At 41.1% G+C, this 17,785-nt stretch overlaps 2 protein-coding genes across 4 annotated transcripts in view; both read left to right on the forward strand.

The window, feature by feature from the left end:
• tmtc1 (transmembrane O-mannosyltransferase targeting cadherins 1) overlaps positions 1-11,813 on the forward strand; it is a 71,957-nt gene extending 60,144 nt beyond the window's left edge. The window contains exons 11-19 of the mRNA XM_053862738.1: positions 1,874-2,017; positions 4,327-4,435; positions 4,505-4,607; positions 5,339-5,474; positions 6,193-6,337; positions 6,415-6,552; positions 7,677-7,799; positions 10,244-10,321; positions 10,816-11,813. Coding sequence (XP_053718713.1) covers positions 1,874-2,017; positions 4,327-4,435; positions 4,505-4,607; positions 5,339-5,474; positions 6,193-6,337; positions 6,415-6,552; positions 7,677-7,799; positions 10,244-10,321; positions 10,816-10,941 — 1,102 coding nt within the window. The 3' untranslated portion in view covers positions 10,942-11,813. The remainder of the gene's footprint in view (positions 1-1,873; positions 2,018-4,326; positions 4,436-4,504; positions 4,608-5,338; positions 5,475-6,192; positions 6,338-6,414; positions 6,553-7,676; positions 7,800-10,243; positions 10,322-10,815) is intronic.
• Positions 11,814-14,049: 2,236 nt separating this feature from the next.
• The window catches only part of cog5 (component of oligomeric golgi complex 5), a 40,853-nt gene continuing 37,117 nt past the window's right edge, over positions 14,050-17,785 (forward strand). For all 3 annotated transcript variants that reach the window (XM_053862128.1, XM_053862127.1, XM_053862129.1), the window contains exons 1-5: positions 14,050-14,102; positions 14,717-14,856; positions 14,957-15,014; positions 16,290-16,344; positions 16,945-17,014. In XM_053862128.1, coding sequence (XP_053718103.1) covers positions 14,057-14,102; positions 14,717-14,856; positions 14,957-15,014; positions 16,290-16,344; positions 16,945-17,014 — 369 coding nt within the window. In that variant the 5' untranslated portion in view covers positions 14,050-14,056. The remainder of the gene's footprint in view (positions 14,103-14,716; positions 14,857-14,956; positions 15,015-16,289; positions 16,345-16,944; positions 17,015-17,785) is intronic.

The raw sequence follows: 17,785 nt of genomic DNA on the forward strand, positions 1-17,785 counted from the left end.
TAAAGCAAAAATAATGCAAATTAAAGCGCTGGTGAAGACTATATCTTGGGACATACCTGCCCAGCCTCTCAACAGAACTTGCCTTAGTTGTAGAGCATCATCACTCAAAGACCATGTTGACAAACTATGTGTGGCGATCCAAGTGACAGACACTTTTAGGCAAACTTGAAGCAACAAGGTCATCAATTACCACTCTAATAATACAAACAAAGAAGTATGAAGACTGCGAAACCAAACCAAACCCGTACCATGTTTAAGTCACACTACCTCAAACCGTATATCCTTTATGGCCTCTCATTGAACCATCACCTTTGGAAGTATGTTGGAACAAATGTGCTGAGGAAAGGAGTCGACCTTTTTCCTTGTATTACATGGTTGAATAGATACGTTGAGTCAGGAACATTATGTTTCTGAAGTGAAATTTGATTGCTGTCATCAGAAGGATGTTCACTTTGAAAAGGTCACGTGGGGTTTGAATTTGAATTCGTCTCTGCTTTTCTTGTTTCTGCATTCACTTTCGTTTCCCATAACCGCCCTCAGCACTGAATTTCAGAGGGCCTGAAGAGACGCAAACTTAATCATATTTAGTAAGGTCTCTCACTTCAACATGAGGATGTTAGCTTCTCTAGGAATATGTCTGAACCAAAAGACCTGTCCTTGACATGGTTGACTTCACTCTGGTGTTTCTACATATTTCTCTCACTTTGAAACAGCAATGCGCATGGTTTCCATAGCAACAGCAGACAGCGTTTCCACAGCAGCCACACACTTGGTGCCCTGGGTTTCTTGTCAGGTTTGTGTCGTCATTAGGGCTCTCTTACTATAAAATTGTTCTGTGGAAGTGAAGCTTTGTAAGTGTCATGAGAGAAGCTGACGCCTGAAGCTCAGACTCTGATTCAGTCTTGAACAAACTGAACTCTCACCTCTAGAGATAATCTTAATCAGTGTAACAAGACACCTGGTGTAACCAAGAAATGAGATTAGTCCCAGTGGAAATTGGAAAATGATGTCAAGGGTGACGTACAATAGTATAGTCAGCAATGTTGTATGGTTTGGTAACAGTGGCACTGAGGAAAAGACAGGAGGCAGAGCTGGAGGTAGCAGAGATGAAGATGCTGAGGTTCTCTCTGGGAGTGAGCGGGATGGATAGGATCAGGAAGCAGTAGATCAGAGGGACAGCACATGTCAGGTGTTTAGGAGACAAAGTCAGAGAGGCTAGATGGAGATGGTTTGGACATGTACAGAGGAGAGATGGCCAGTATATTGGTAGGAAGATGTTGAGGTTGGAACTGCCAGGCAGAAGGTGGAGAGGAAGGCCAATGAGGAGAGTTATGGAGGTGGTGAAGGAGGACATGAGGTTTGTAGGTTTGAGAGAAGAGGAAGCAGAGGACAGGGTGAGATGGAGGAGGATGATCCGCTGTGGCCACCGCTGAAGGGAGAAGCCAAAAGTAAAAGAAGAATATAGTCTGCATCAAAATTGGTTCATAGATTATTGTGATGGTTTCAGTGCCACTTCTGCGCACACCAGCAGCTAACTATAGCTTGAGTGTCTTACAGATCAAAAAAAATAACCGATATCTGGAACACTTTGTTTTGACCTTCGTGTGGTTACAGTCAGTACTGCAGCAATGAGCACTGCAGCAATGAAATTGTGTTAGCAAGTCAACTTTGCATCACTGATGAATTAGGAGTGACACTGGTTAAAATTGATCATCAATTTAAGCCCTTTCATTTCCTTCTTTATCTTACTTGTCAGGTGTTGTGCGATGTGGCACGGACGTTATGGGGATGGATGGATCGTGGTGCTCATTATCATTCAGTATCTTTGTTTATATTACATCATCATTAAATAGTCCGTGATTTCTCTTCCCAGTTTGTACCCTCGACATGCCAGTGCCATGAACAACCTTGGCACGTTGACCCACAGCGCTGAGGTGGCTGAGCGATACTACAGGAAGGCCCTGGACACCAACCCGCAACATAACCGGGCTCTGTTCAACCTGGGGAACTTGCTGAAGTACGACGCTCACACACTCACACCCTCTTGAAGAAAAGGCTGTCTGAGGACAGATGTCTTCTAGCATTTCACCAGGAAAATAAAACCAAGGTTCTGTGAACTTCGTCCCTCTCGGCAGCCGTGAATGTTAATGGTCCAGTAAATCCAAAATAATTGATGACAGATCCATCATCGCTGCTCCATCGCTTCCATATTTAACCAGACTGGAGACATGGGAGTTTATCGATCTGTTTATGACTCCAAGGAGTTCAACAACTATTGATTTTACTTGTGTCTTTATGTGTCCATTTAATATGATTAATTCCTCAATTACATTGCACAACTTAATAATTTAGATAGAGGGATGGACGGAGCGCACACTATGGTGGAGTCCTGGTAGACAGACAGTCAGGTAGCGCTTCATCTTTGCAAATACAGCTGAAAACACTGGTAGTACTTGTTGGGGCTGAACCATTAATGTCCTGTGTTTGGAAAAGAACAAATCAACCAAAGCTTCCCTCTAATGATTTAGCCTGACCTCTGCTACTTTGCTCATTATAATGTGACATTTAGAGAGTATCCTGAAACCCATTATGATTCACTTGTGCAGACGTGAAATACGCCTGCCTAATATCTTTCACAGTGTTTATCGCTCGCTGAAGCTGATTCCTAGCCTTTGATTCATTGTGCTCCAACGACGACCCAATCAATTGCAACGCGTCTGAATTACTCAAATTGGACTGAGAAATGAGGACAAATAAAGCCCGGGGACTGGAATGGAAATGAATAGTCAGCTGAAATTGGAGTTATTATTCGTCAGGCTGCAGTCAGACTCTCTCGGCTGAAATAAATGACTCACCAAAATAGCAGTCATCAATTACTCCTCATGCTTTCCCTGCGATCTGACAAGCTCCTGATGCAGTGGAGGTTCTGTTTTGGTTCTGTGGTCAACACAAGCCTGTTAGGTCTCAGACGATTATCCACAATAAAGCAGAAATGAAGTCCAGCTTGGAGCTGAAATCCATCCCTTTATTGGTGATGCTCAGAGACAAAGAAGAGTCGGGTTTTCCTTCAACCACTTGCACTGTACTGGCTGTCAATATAACAAGGGTGCATTTGAAACTGGTGCCATTTATCGCCGCTCACGATTTCATTCAGTTCTTATCGACAACTGAGATAAGAACGTTGTGGGGTCAGGATCATGACTTTGTAGAGCTGTGAAAGTGAGAGAAGTTTGAGTCTCAAGGCAAATACACACCAATATTTATTCTACAATCACAAGAACAGGACTTATATTGTTGTGAGGACTGAAACTGTACTGGTGGAATAGAAGAATAGACAGAGAGGAGAGAAAGATTTTAAGGCTTTTACTGATTTGGAAATAGGCCTTTAAGGTGATAAAACCTAGAAACGTTTAGTATTGGAGTTCATAACTATATTGAAGCCTTTGACAACAATAGAAAGAAAAAAATCCATTCTGATGGGATTAGATGTGATCTAATGATTACGATTTGGGATCCGGATGAGATTAAAGCTTTCAGAAAACGAAACTAAGACAAGACCAAGACTGTCCAAGAGGTGAAGGGAACGGCAATGTGGCTAGACCAGATATGAGTGTTTTGGGGTTTACAACCAGGCAGGACCAAGACTTGTAGAAGGCTATTGCAAACTATCAGACGTGGCTCTTTTAGATCCAGACTTGGACTTTTGAACAACACTGAAATTATATGAGAGGGAAGACCAAATCCAATTCCATGATGTGCAGGTGAAAGAGCCTTCAGGGTTGTTGTAAAGCAATGTTTTAAACCATTGGTTCTCAGATGATGGGTTAGGATTCAAAAATAGACCACGAAACCAATTTTCAGTGGGTCGTGGGCCTTTTCCTGTTGACAAATTAATCTCCTTTTATTTTATGAATCTGATTCTGATTGAAGTATCATTAAACTCGCTGGAGTGTTATGTTTTAGAGGCTCCTCAGTATGTTTGCCAGGTGCTCTCCTCCAGACTCTTGGCTCTAGTGTTCCCAACATCATACAGTGTGAGGAAACCACTCATTATGTATTGGATAGTGAGTGCTGGAAACCATCACCACTTAGCCTTGAGTAACACTTGAGAGCTCTGTTTACTCGGTTTCTGAGCAGAAATTAGCCGGATTTGTTTCGTTACGATGAGGTCAAGTTGAATCATGGACAATTTGAGAACATAAATGTGATGTTAGCTCTCATCTCTATGAGGTCCTGTTACTCTAAATATACATTCACAGATTTTTTTTTAGGGAATCCAGATGGGGTCATGGGATGGGACGTTAATTTTGCTTTTGACTATTTCAGGTCCCAAGGGAAGGAGAAAGAAGCTGAGGATCTTCTGAAGGAATCCCTTCGACATGGTCCTCATTTTGCTGATGCCTACTCCAGTCTGGCATCACTCTATGCAGAGCAGGTAGCAATAGATGAGGACAGCACACATTCTTTAGCACAAGCTAAAAATTGTAACTGTTCGCACCCGTAGAGACGTTTTGCAGAGGCCAATGAGGTCTACGTAAAAGGTATCGAGAACTGCCCGGACAGCTCTGACCTGCATAATAACTATGGAGTCTTCCTGGTTGACACTGGTGAGTTGTGGGCTGAGGTCCTATTCTACATCTTAGAGAGCGCAGTAACGGTCTAGTTCCGAGGGTGCCAGGATATATACTGTGACCGTTGAAAGGGGCCGTCAAACCCACTGAAAGGAGGGTAAGAGAAAATTGAAAATAAAAATCAAGTGATGACATCATGTGTGATGATGAAATTACACTTAAAAATGTGGGTTTGTTGTGTTTTATTTAATTTAAATCCCATTTCATTTAAATATTCTTGATGTGTCTTATACATTTCAAAATCTACTTTCAATTCTGATGTATTTTAAGGGACAAGAAATACTCCTAAAATAGCCAACAAAAATGACAATTAAAAAAAAAATTCAAACAAGAAAGTTATGTTTCAGTTGCATGATAATGAACAAAAAACAATGCACGAGACAAAAATGTCAGAGACAATGTAACTTTTACAGTTTTACTCTGACTCCAGGAGGGCCACCTAAATACAGTCAAAGGGCCACATTTGGCCCCCAGGCCGTACTTTACCCAGGTGTGGTCTAGTTTGTGTAGTCTTGATTCTTTTGTGTGTGTTAAGTGACGTTTCATTGTTCAGGAAGGCAGCACAAATTGGGTTCTGACGCTCAGAAACATGGATTAAACAAGACTGAAGTGGCGGTTTTAAGCATTTGATTTCAGTCAGAAAGTGCTTCTACTAATGTTTGTTCTTCCAAGCATCAGTGTTTCATCTTTTTTGTCGTATCCCACAGGACAGGGAGAGTTGGCGGCTGAACACTACCAACAAGCAGTGCGACTAAAGCCAGCTCACTATGTTGCCATGGTGAACTTGGGTCGCCTGCTCCGCTCTTCGAACGAAAACAAAGAAGCAGAGTCTTGGTACAAAAGGTGAGGAGTCAAACTCGGGAGAAAGATATTGAATTCCCAGGTGACCCACAAAGATGTCATGGAAATGAGTTTTTGAATTTTTAAAAATTTTAGCTTCACATTTTAATGTGTATTTTATTGACTTTACTGACACAAACAAATATTAGGTTGCACTCTAGATTAGGGAACATATACTACCATAGATAAACTACCAGTTAATATACATATTAGCAGCACATTAGACAGTAACTAGTCATATCTAAACACCACTACTGTTTATAACTGATGAGTGGCAGTACTTAAGCAAATTAATGTTTGATATTTGTGCCCTAACCTAAATTGTTTCCAAGTCTTAATTAATACAATAATTTCATGTATTTTTGACTTGTTCTTCCATACATTTTTGGTGATATTTTTATGGTATGATTTCACATTTATTAGGAAGTTTTATTTCTGTGCTTTTCCAGTCAATTTATTTTATGTTAAGAAATATTTATTGAAATGTGCAGTTTTATTCGTTCGTTGAACTTTTTAAAAATGTTCTTCTTTTTTTAATTTTTTTCTGAAGCATGCATAAAAAATTCATTTAATCATTGAAGTTGTTAAAAAGTAACTATTCCTGTCTGAGTCATTTCTATTCAGGGGGACCCAAAAATGTTTTTCTGCTCCAACTGTTTACAAACCAGAGCCAGAGTATAAGTGTTTTTGAACCGTTATCATGATCTCCTCACCTCTGCAGGGCTCTTCAGGTAACCAGGAAAGCGGACATCCTGACGCCGCTCGGGGCTTTGTACTACAACACTGGCCGCTACGAAGAGGCTCTTCAGGTTTACAGAGAAGCTGCCAGCATGCAGCCAGAAAGCACTGATACCTGGCTGGCCCTGGTGAGCCCACACACACACTTAGAAGAAGAAACTTTGCCGAGGTTGGAACAAACAACTCCATCTCTTTGACTCTCCAGGCTCAGGTTCTGGCGATGGCTGGCCGCAGCAAAGAGGCGGCGAAGATGACGCTGGGGATCATCTCCAGAGAAGACGGCTGTATTGAATGTTATCGCCTCCTCTCTGCCATCTACAGCAAGCAGGGGAACTACTCAGAGGTGTGTTGTGGCAGGTGTACATGGTGTTTCTTTGTATCTGTGAGATAAGACCAGGCTTCCAGATGATCTCAGGAGTGCTGTCAGTGGGAGGTTTTAACAATTGCCATGGAAACTAATCACCTCACTGCCACGATTTGTTCTCACATAACTGTCAATCCTCCTCCCACTCCACTCTGTCCGCAGGATCTGAATTCATACTTGTCAATCATTTACACCACCTGCTGTCATTGCATTATTTTTAGACAAAACGAATCAAACAATTTATGTGAAATTACAAAACCTTTATTGTCATATGACTTCTGGTCGTCCATGTTCTTCAGTAATTCTGACTGCCTTGTTAAGTCACAGGTACAAACAACGGTAAATTGACTCAGATCCTGGCTGATCATATGCTGTACCACCTTTGTACAGCTTGTGACTCAGCGTGGCTCAACAAAATCTCAGTCTTTTAAATTCAGATCGATGGAAAGAAAGCAGGACTGACTCATGGATCAACTGGACTCACCGCCCATTTTCATTGTTACTTCGTTTTGACTGGCAACAACAAATCAGAGGAACACATTTTTCCTCTGCACGTGTGCTTTGTATTGTCCCCAATAATAATATTAATGAAGTCATAATAACCATCTATTATCACTAGAGATTCACCGATACTGGTACCGGATAATGTTCCGATACTGGGCTGGAGTACTCATATTTGTACCCGATACCACCTGGTGCCAGTGTACATCATTTTATGACAATTTTGTAAAATTTGTGGTTGTACTACAGTACACCTGGTGACCGTCACCCATGTACAAGAAAAATATACTATGGAATGTTGTTCAAATCACGATATGTATGAAAAAAAACAACTAAAAGTAACATTATGTGTAATAGCATAAGTCATCGGTATCTGTCACGGTGAGTACTCAAATGCAAGTGAGTGATATTATACTTGTTTTAGAAGAAACTGTTATCCTAATTATGACCATGATAGTTAGAGACCCAAAGATCTCTTATCACACGTAACCTGTTTACACTCTAAAAGAGACTAGTCCAGGCTGTCCCATCTTTTGAGTCATCTTTTCTTTCCTCACGTCTCTCTTTCTCTGTTAAATTTGTTCGGTCTGTTTATGATGCAGGCTCTCGAAGCTCTGGACCGGGCCCTGCAGCAGAATCCCAGTGACCTGACGGTGCGAGCTGAGCTGCATTTCTCTAAAGGAAACCAGCTTCGTGAGATGAACCAGCTTGACCGAGCCTTTGAGGTACTGGTGATCTGTGTATAGTTTCCAAGCATTTGCGTTGGTAACGCTACTTACATATTATGTGAAGGCAGGGATATTATTCCTTTGTTACTGTGCAACTTGATGAAGTGCAATCTTTTGTCCTACAGTATTTTATTTTTTTATTCTATACCTGATTTTTGAGTGGCTGGAATAAGTGTGCAACTCATGCCGCTTTTATGTGTCATAGGGACATTCCACCCAAAATACGGATGTCATTCTGCAAGTAACTTTACACTTGCTGTAGTAAACACTGACAGGGTCTACATACTGCACTGAGTAGTGCCTCACTTCCTGTCATTCTTCTTCCCTCCATAGTGAAAGAATCACTTGACTCAATGGCTGTTTGTTGTTCTTCTTTGAGCTCAGTCCAGGAAAGTGCAATTGCTTTTAAATTTTTAATTTCAAGTACCACTTGGTAATGAAAATATAAAGAGAAAAAATTAACTTTGTTAATAATGGTGGCTGCTCAGTCTTCGCCCCAGACTACTGAACAACATGGTGTATTAATTGTGCAACCATCAAAACTACAGTAGTCTGTTCCTTGCTTTACTGATGATAAAAGTGAAACACTTGTCCACTGTGTCCATAGGCGAGTGCTATTACGTATAACTTAAAACAGGCTTATGCCCAGACGTATTGGGGAGTTGTAAATATCGCGATGTGATTGTTCTGATAGAGTTCACCTTTATATTTAACTAGTCTGGATTATCCCATAATGACTACTTCATGGCACTCCCATACATACGTCTTTCTTGAATTGATGTCATTTTTGTTTTTTTCGTCGTACCTTGTACAGTCGTACCTCGGTTTTTGAACGGCCCGGGCTTCGAACAAATTGGAGTTCAAACAAAAATTTAGAGATTTTTTTGCTTCTGATTTCGAACGAAAATCCAGAACTCGGACGCCCAGAAAAAAGCCGGAAAAAACATGTGCGCGGACCGATCAGCTGAGCCACGACGCGCTTTGTTATTGTGTATAACGCAGCCTCTGTATGCAGACGTGTTCCGTTAGCTACATTTACTGACTGTTTTTTCTTCATATTGAGGTGTAACACCTTTCCTGTGTCCGCACTGGACCGTGGTCGAGTGTCACAGGGGAGGTGCTCGCTCACGACTCCAGGGTTTGATGTCCTGTTGTGGGCTGGAGCTGGGACAGGGATGAGGCGAGTCTGGGACAGAGCGTGACTTGGTTTATGACTTTGTCACAGCCAAACTGCACAGAAGCGCACATTCAGAGCTGGACACGCACCGGGCACCTCTTCACTTCTGGAGAGACGTCACTCACTCAGCAACCCCTCCCACATGCAGCGGCCACACACATAGAGGAACAGCGCACCTGCAGCAGACACTCTACATTCACTCCTACAAAAGACTATTTTAAGCCTTGGAACACATTAATTCTATTTCCATTCGTTGTAATGGGAAAAATTGATTCAGATTTCGAACAAATCGCTTGTCGAACGGCCATCTGGAACGGATTGTGGTCGACAACCGAGGTACCACTGTATGTATTTTTGACAAGTTATTAGATTTCAAACAATCACAAAGACAGCTGGAAGTTTTGTGTCTACTAGTATCAAAATAGCAATTTCGTGTTTTGTCCCGTGGAAATTAATGTTAATAATCCTTTTCATCTACTTTTGTCAGACTTTATACAATTTTTTTTTCTATGCACGTGATGCAAAATTTGCATCTGAAGACAAAACTCTCACTTGAATATTTCATTCTTGAATCCTTGCTATTGTCAACTCACTGTGACGCCAGTCAGGCCATCTTCACCACATGTTGACTGGCCTTCTTTTCCAAGCGATGGCGGTCCTCAGGAATTGTGTTGAGCTATTAAATATTAGACATACAGTGAACATTAATATGAATGGTGCACTTCAAAAGAGAAAACCACTTTTGTAGTCACATTGACTTCCTGTTGTTCATTTTCTATGTCTTCCTCCCTGAGGATGATTCTCACTGTAGACGTTGAGCAAACAAAGAGATGGAAAAAGTGAAGGATTGGAAATAGCTGTGACCTTGGACGACCTTCCTGTCTTTCCGTATGCAGTGTTTATACAAGGAAACAGGCTTATTAGCTGATGGGGATAATGGTGTGATGTTTTTCTCCGTTGTTGCGGCAGCCTTGAAGGAACATAACTAGCAGCTGGGGAAAGTGTTTGAAGTGCGATTGTAAATTGGTTTATTTCAGGACCTTTTTCTGTTTTTGGTTTTTAGTCTCGCTGTGCGATCTGCCCTCCAGATCAGAGAAGAACAATTAGATGAGCCACGATACGAGCTCATTGCTTCTATGTGGTATTTGGTCTGGAAAATAGAGTTTCAGGGTTGTATAGATATGGGCTAACAAGGAAACAAACATATTGATTTGGATCCTTTTTTAATGTTTAATTTAATTCATTTTGAATTGACTTTCTTTAGAGCTACAAGCTAGCTGTGGAGCTGAAACCAGACCAGTCCCAGGCCTGGATGAACATGGGAGGGATCCAACACATCAAGGTATGGTGTTCTCAAATGGTGTTGATACAGCTTTAGCTCAGGGATATGAGAGCGAGAGGAAACTGGTTGTGATATCATTCATGTATTATATGCAGTGCGTATTGAAGAGGAAGGGGTGCAAGTTGAATAGTTATGCCATAACAATAATGTCATGTCAAGTCATGATAATTACATCGTGTTTTTAATATATGCAGTCTTCCAGAGAATATGTTTAAGAAAGGAGTTACGTACTTAAAGGAACCCTGATTATTAAATGCTGACATTCACAACAATGCACAAGTGTAGCTGTGTTTTACTAACAATAGCTATTTGGGGCAAATCTAAAGAGTTACTTTAAAGATTTGAGGTGTCAAGTTATTTTCATTTTGCCTCTTTTCTTAAACATTACTGTATGTCATGACAACACTAAGCTGCAACCTGGCTTCACACTGGTTTGTGTTTTGTGTTATGGATGTCTTATCTCTCCTCACGTGCGTGGCTGTCTGTGCTGACAGGGAGACTACGCAGCTGCCAGGATGTACTACCAGCGAGCTCTGCACCTCAGTCCCGGTTCTAAACTGCTGCGGGAGAACCTGGCCAAACTGGACCGACTGGAGAGGAAACTGACAGGGACACCGTAGAGCACCTGCCTGACTGTCCTAGAGACAGAGCACCACAGTCGGGTCCTCGCTGGGCCAAAGATCAGCGGCTATGTAGCTGGATGGGACGTGCACTTAGGCCAGCACCAGAGCCGGAGGACCTCACGTCGGGCTTGGAGTCGAGTGGAGCTCAAGAAGACTCCAGAGATGCTCCACGGTCTTAAATCTGCTGCTCTTTTGAGTTGGATCATTTCATGGCACTTATTCTGGGATTCAACCCCTGAACCTGGAGATAAAGAATTATTTTGTTGTTAAGTGAGGAAGGGGACAAAGACGAAGAAACAGCATGAATGTGAAACCTATCAGAGCTCTATAATGCACTCACATGTACACACTTACACGCCGGCTCATACATGTTCGTATTTCTATCCTTGTGGGGACATTGTGAGGTTTCTCATTGCCATAATGCTTTCCCCAGCCTCTCGCCCTAAACCTAACCATCCAAAACACATGGCTCACCTTATCCAGGACTCTGAACCAAACTGAAACCTAATTATAATGACCCAGTTATTTTCATTTCTTCAACCTCAAATTGAGGCTTAACCTTGTGTGGTCCAGCCAAATGTCCCCAAAATTCATATGGTCCTCACAAGGATAGTGTCAACAAGCCCACAGACACACACACACACACATCGTCCTAAAACAGGAGATTTGACCAAAAGCTGGGTGTGCTGGCTCAAAGATTTATTCTGCTGTTATTGATTATGATGAAGTTTCATGTGAAGCTCTGATGACGTCGTCACCTCTGAAGCAGAATGACTGTGTACGCTCCTGACTCAAGATTGTCGTTTGTCCACCTGGATCGTGTTGTGATTGTGTTGTGGAAAAGGATGGGGGGTGAAAAAGGCGACGATTGCAAAGACTTGCATCATTTAAATAAAGTTGTTTTATTTAACAAACATTGTTTGAAAATCCTTCCTGAAAATACATTTTTATTTATTATTATTTACATGTTTTCTCATTCACATTTGTGTGTTTGTGATGTTTTATACGTTTATATGCTCATATTGGCCATGAATAACGTAGAAAATTGGGTTGAAGTCCTCCACCCAACTTAGGTATTTCCAAAAAAACATTCCTTATTCTCAGCACTGACCTATTCCACACAAGAGCGGAGATCAAATTGTCAAGTTCTTCAAACACAGATTCTGGTAGAAATGTAGGGAATGATAAGAAAAAAAGGTATTAGAAACGGGGAAGTGTATTTACCCTCTCAGCTAGTGAAATTGGTAGGTGAGACCTTCTGGCTTGTCCACTGTTAGCCTGCTCCGGCAGGAGTTTGAAGTGATTGCAATGGAAGTCTTGGTATGAAGGAGTGTAAAGCCAAGTAAGTCAACTCTTCTGTTAAACTAAAGACTGAGATATTGTAGTTGACGGATTTTTCCAGTTTGTTAATTGGAAAACAAGCCCTTCAACATTCATTTAAGTTTGCAACTCAATATGTTGTTGTGTACTTTCAATGCTTCTACAACTTTTTATTGAATCAGTAGGATTGGACAGACACAACAGGAGGTTATAAGAACCTTATGAACATTTCTGCCCTTCACCATTCCTCACACACAAAATGAATGATGAGAGGCAGCGGCCTTGTCTTGTCCCTCTGTGTACAGGAAATTATGACAACATCGAAGTAGTGCGTACAGAAACCACTGGGGTAGAATAAATACGTTTTTATCCAGGCTATAAAAACAGAGCCTAAACTTGATTTTTGTAAACTGTTTTTTAATAACATTTAAAATGTTTTATTTATTTATTTTTATATATTTCTAAAAAAACAAAATTTAAAAAGTTTTAAACATGTATCTACATATAGTGTAGCGCAAGAGGAGATGATTGAGATTGCTGAGGGAAGTGTAATGGCATCTTGGTTCAGGACGATCTGGTTGCCAAATTGACGGGATAATGATCTCGAACACCCAAGTGTAGGAGAGTCGAAATGTCACAGTGTGAAACTGTGTGGTCTTGATGACTGATATTTGTCCTGAAGGTGCACTGGAACAGGTCCTGAGAGGTTTTTAATGTCCCTTAGATGCCTCTCACAGGAATTCATGAGTCCTGGATTTGTCCAGAGGCTGAAGTTTGAACCTTCTTTTGGTTCGTCGTCCTGCGCTGTAAGATAGACGTGACTTGTCAGATGGATCAGTTGTAGGTCTTCACTGAAGGTTCAGTGGGTCAGCAGCCCCACAAGACTGTAGTCCTAGAAGAATGATTTGTAACTGTCAACATTTTCATTGATTTCCATTTGTCTTTCTCAGTGTGTTTTGTCATGAATAATAGTATAATAGTCATTTCTTCATATTTCAGAATGCTGTTCACAAAGCGCATGAATCATGGATGAGAATAGGAAAACATAATGGTGGTGTGGAAGCAGGATGGCGGCAGGAGCAGATGCCTCTAGATGAAGATCAGAGATGATCACTTGAAACAGAGGAAGAAAAGGTGGTCGGAAGGTCATAATGTATTCCTGTCTAACTGAGAATCGCTGTGTCGGCAATATTCCCGACTGCACTGACAGTGATGCGTGAGAGATACTGCAGTTCCCAGCCAATTAGAACCCATTCACATTGTGCTCCGTGGAAGTAGAGCACCAGATTCAGAACCTGAAACACTTCATAAGGGAAAAAAACAAGCAAAAAAAAACGAGAGTAATGTTGTGTAATAATAATAATAATAATAATGATGATACTAATAATAATGTTAGTTTTAAAGGGCATACACATAGATTGACTACTTGCCTGTGTCCTTTACAGGAGCTGCAGGCTTATGCCTGATATTGCAGTGGTCAGTACCTATATTAAACTTTGAAAGTGAAGCGAAAAAGACCTGACCCGTTTTATTTGGAGGCTGAATGGCTTAGTGTTTGCTTGGATGAAACGATACTGACACCTTGCGGCTAACATGCTCCACTACAACAAATTATACCTGAGTAGGCTTTTAACCAGAGGCATGTTCAAAGCAAAGGGTGAATTTAATGGTAATAGCTAAAAGATAGTAGGATACAATCTACGCAAAATAAAACAAATACGTGATGGTATTGTCCTCGCGTTCGTTTGCCACGTCATCACGCAGCTCTGACATCATATGCGGAAGTGTCAACATGGAGGACGCCGGAGAAGCTTCCACGAACTCACTTCTCAAAGATGGTAAATATTCCCAGTTAGACTCCAATTTGTCGGATTTGTGATTGCTTTATAAAGGGTAGTATATATACGAGCAAGATATGTCTTACATGGAATATGAACCACTTTGCTAAAGTACTGTAAACGCACCAACAAGCGACAATTGTGCAAAATGAAATGTCTCCTTTTTAATATCGACGCAGTCAAACCTCATGTTTGAAACAGTTACTGACAACCTTCTCAAAGGTGTGCGAAGATTTAATCAGGGTAACACTCAGAAAATGCTTCTCAGTGCTATCGATACCCTTGAATTAAATGTCAATTCCACTCCTCCTTGTTGATAGGGACGCCACCTTTCCTGCTGTAAACGGCTGAATAGCTGAAGATCACGCTATTTGTGTGCAAATAAGACGAGCCATTAACAATAATGTTTTATCTTAGTCCCGCCAATCTTCCAGCTGCCACTCTTTAATTCTTTAATGTCAATTTTTATTTTATTCTCTTGGAAAAAGTAAATTACTGTGATATTAAAGTAATACTAAGTGTGATATCTGGATCTTTCATGATAAAAGTTGCGTGTTTGATCTGACGGTGCCTGTAAAACAGAGCAAATAAAAAGAGGTTGTCATTCTCCACAGAGTGCTACACCGACTTTCTGTCAGAGGAGTTTGATGTGAAGACGTACACCGCCCAGGCCATCCACCATGCGGTCATTGCAGAGCAGCTGGCCAAGCTGGCACAGGGAATTAGTCAGCTGGACAAAGAGCTGCACAGTCAGGTAAATGCAGTGCTCTTTACTAAGCTCGCACACTTACTGTATGTCATGATTCCATTTAACTCCTTTCATTCCTTGCTCTCACTCCTTGTTCGTCTTTCAGGTTGTGGCCAGGCATGAAGACCTTCTGGCGCAGGCTACTGGAATTGAATCTCTGGAAGGTAATAAACAACTCTCAAAGCTTGTAAAAGAGTTTTTTCAATGAAATATTACATTTTGGTATCACTTGTTCGAAAGAATTTAGCTTCTAAATGGTGGCATACTGTAAATGAGAAATGACCCCATGTTTGGGATTGGAATAAATTCAATAATATAATTTGTACATTTTGACTAAGGTGTCAAATTATTGCGTTAATTCCTATTTATTAAGACTTTTAATCACATGAATCCATTAAGTAATGCGCTCAGTACGTAGTGACCGCTTCTACACACGTTCGCATTTGTGTGTTTATTGCTGCGGAGACATCTCCATGTGCAACACAAGGGCTTCACATTTAGTGTGATCACTGCATCAAGATGAGGTGCCCTGTGAGACGGGAGTCACGCAGGCACAAATATAACTGGTACTGAAAATTGACAATGGCTATATTCTCTTTAGGTTACCAAAAGCGATTTGTTATTATTATATCAGCAATTTATTTTGTGATGATGAAAGATTTTGCCCACCAAATGCATCATGTTTACTTCTGCTCCCAAGGAAGATTGTTCCTCAGCTTCAGATGGGAAGTTCAGATTTGGGACAAATCTTTGGAAATGCTTCAAGATTTAGCCTTGAGTGTTTTTCTGCAAAACATATACTGTAGAGGACGTCTGTTAAATTGTCCACGGTAAAAGGTTTTGCTGCACCTCGAGAGCTTGATCAAGGTTACCTGCATCTTGAAAAACAAACGTACTTCATTGAGCCTTCAGAGTCAAAAACACTGCCTCATCTCTCAGGGAAATGTACAACAGCATTATTGAAGTCACTCGATGAAAGTCAACTGAAATGGCGTGGCAAATGTACTAACCAAATTCCACTTTACAAAAAGGGAAATACCTAACTATGTTTTTTTTTGACAGTGACACAAACAAAACGTGCATTATTCTAAAACAGGACTCACGATCAGAGGGAGAAGATTCTAAAAGTATAAACGTTTTCCTGTATTACATGCGCAACTTTACCATGAAGTCTTTGCAGGAGGAAGTGCCATTTATGTTGTGAACCTCCACACCATTCTCATTATTATCTTCAGCTCTAACAGTTGTGCAATGTTGTATTTTCGTGCTTTTTAAAAAAACAAAATCTTTTTCAATTTCCGTCAGCGACAATATAGGCTTTTGTTTGTCCACAAGAGGGTGCTGCCATTCTTTCAGCTACAAACATTCATGGTTAGAGATTTTAGGCAATGTCAGATGTTGAATCATCTTACCAAGTAATGTTCTATTCTTGTTTGCAGGGGTCCTACAGATGATGCAGACAAGAATCAGTGCCCTACAGGCAGCGGTTGACAGGTTAACGCTTTTTTTTTCATTCACTCTTGTCAATTTTGTTCTCACTTTGAGGGTATGCTGTCAACAGCGTTCACAGAAATATTTTGCCTTAATTGTACACTCTTGGAAAACCTGCCCATTGTCCGTAGTTGGATCCTGCACCTCATTCATATACTCTTTGTTTTCTTCCAATTCAAAGCACTGCAGAAAGGGCTGTCATTCAATCAATTCTGTCATGTCAATTCACCTGACTTGTTTGAAAAGTTAACAGACCAGCTGAACTAGTGTTGCTGTCTGCATTTTGACCCATGTGAGACAAGGCTTTGATAACTGAAGAAATCTGAAGCAGGATGGGCATTTGAGTCCACCAGCAGAATAGCCAGTGTGCTTGAGCTTGATGCACAAATGACAGCTGTGATTGAGCAGGATGGAGGAGCACGAGTGTGAACGGCCTGTGATGGGAAGGCCGAAGATTTTCATGGGAAGCAAAAGTGATAGAGTATTGTGTAACCGTTTGCTCCCTGGCCACTGAAAAAGCTCCATCTGCTCTGCAATGACTTCAGAGACCATTGAAGGAGACCTTGTTTGCTTATTTGACTTTTCAAACAATTCTGTCTGCAGGATCAGAGCAAAAATTGTGGATCCATACAACAAGATTGTTGCCAGGATCACACAGCTTGCCCGACTCCAGGTAACAGAGATTAAATGTGTTTGCATTGGTAGTTAACATGGCCTCTGTGTCGTGTGGGGGTTATATTCTTCATGTGCGCCACCATATAATCGTCATCATCTGCCCTGTTCCCGTAACAGATTATTCTGTTATTGATTCTTCTGGAGGTTCGTGTCTAAGCACCAAGCAGCAAATATTACCAAACCCACTGTAGTGATCAGCGTGTAGGATGTGAAGGATCAGCGCCTGCATGTATGTAGGCGACATCCCTGTTCTGGCTGAGAACTCTGATCCACTGGCTTGTTTTCTTGTGCAGTCGAGAGGAATTGTGATTAAATATTAATGAAACAGCAGCTGTAAAAAGGTCAGTGTGACTCTGAAGTCCCTCTTCCTGACCATTTGTGTGCAATAGAATCGCTGCCTGCTTGAGGATGGACTCCTCAGTAGTGAAGTGCAGCAGTGGCTACAGGTCCGAAAGGTCTGCACAAACTGGTCTGTCCCGAAGGGTCCTCACAGGTGCAGATCTCCGGCTTAGTATCTTTTGAGATTTTTGGATGTTTTAAATGCAAGTTATGATGAAACATTACCAATACCTGCAGATCAATGCAACTATGGATAAATAAAAAGTGGGATTGCGAAATGTTTGGATCAGTCTTTTCTTTAGAAACAAAACTTTTAGTTTCAGTGGTACCATTTACACAAAAACAGCAGAAACTTGTAAAGACAATGTTTTAATGCCTAACCACTCTATATCTGATATTCAAAATGAATGACAATATTTTGAATATGTAT

The sequence above is a fragment of the Synchiropus splendidus genome, chromosome 4, assembly GCF_027744825.2.
Source record: "Synchiropus splendidus isolate RoL2022-P1 chromosome 4, RoL_Sspl_1.0, whole genome shotgun sequence".
Lineage (NCBI taxonomy): Eukaryota > Metazoa > Chordata > Actinopteri > Syngnathiformes > Callionymidae > Synchiropus > Synchiropus splendidus.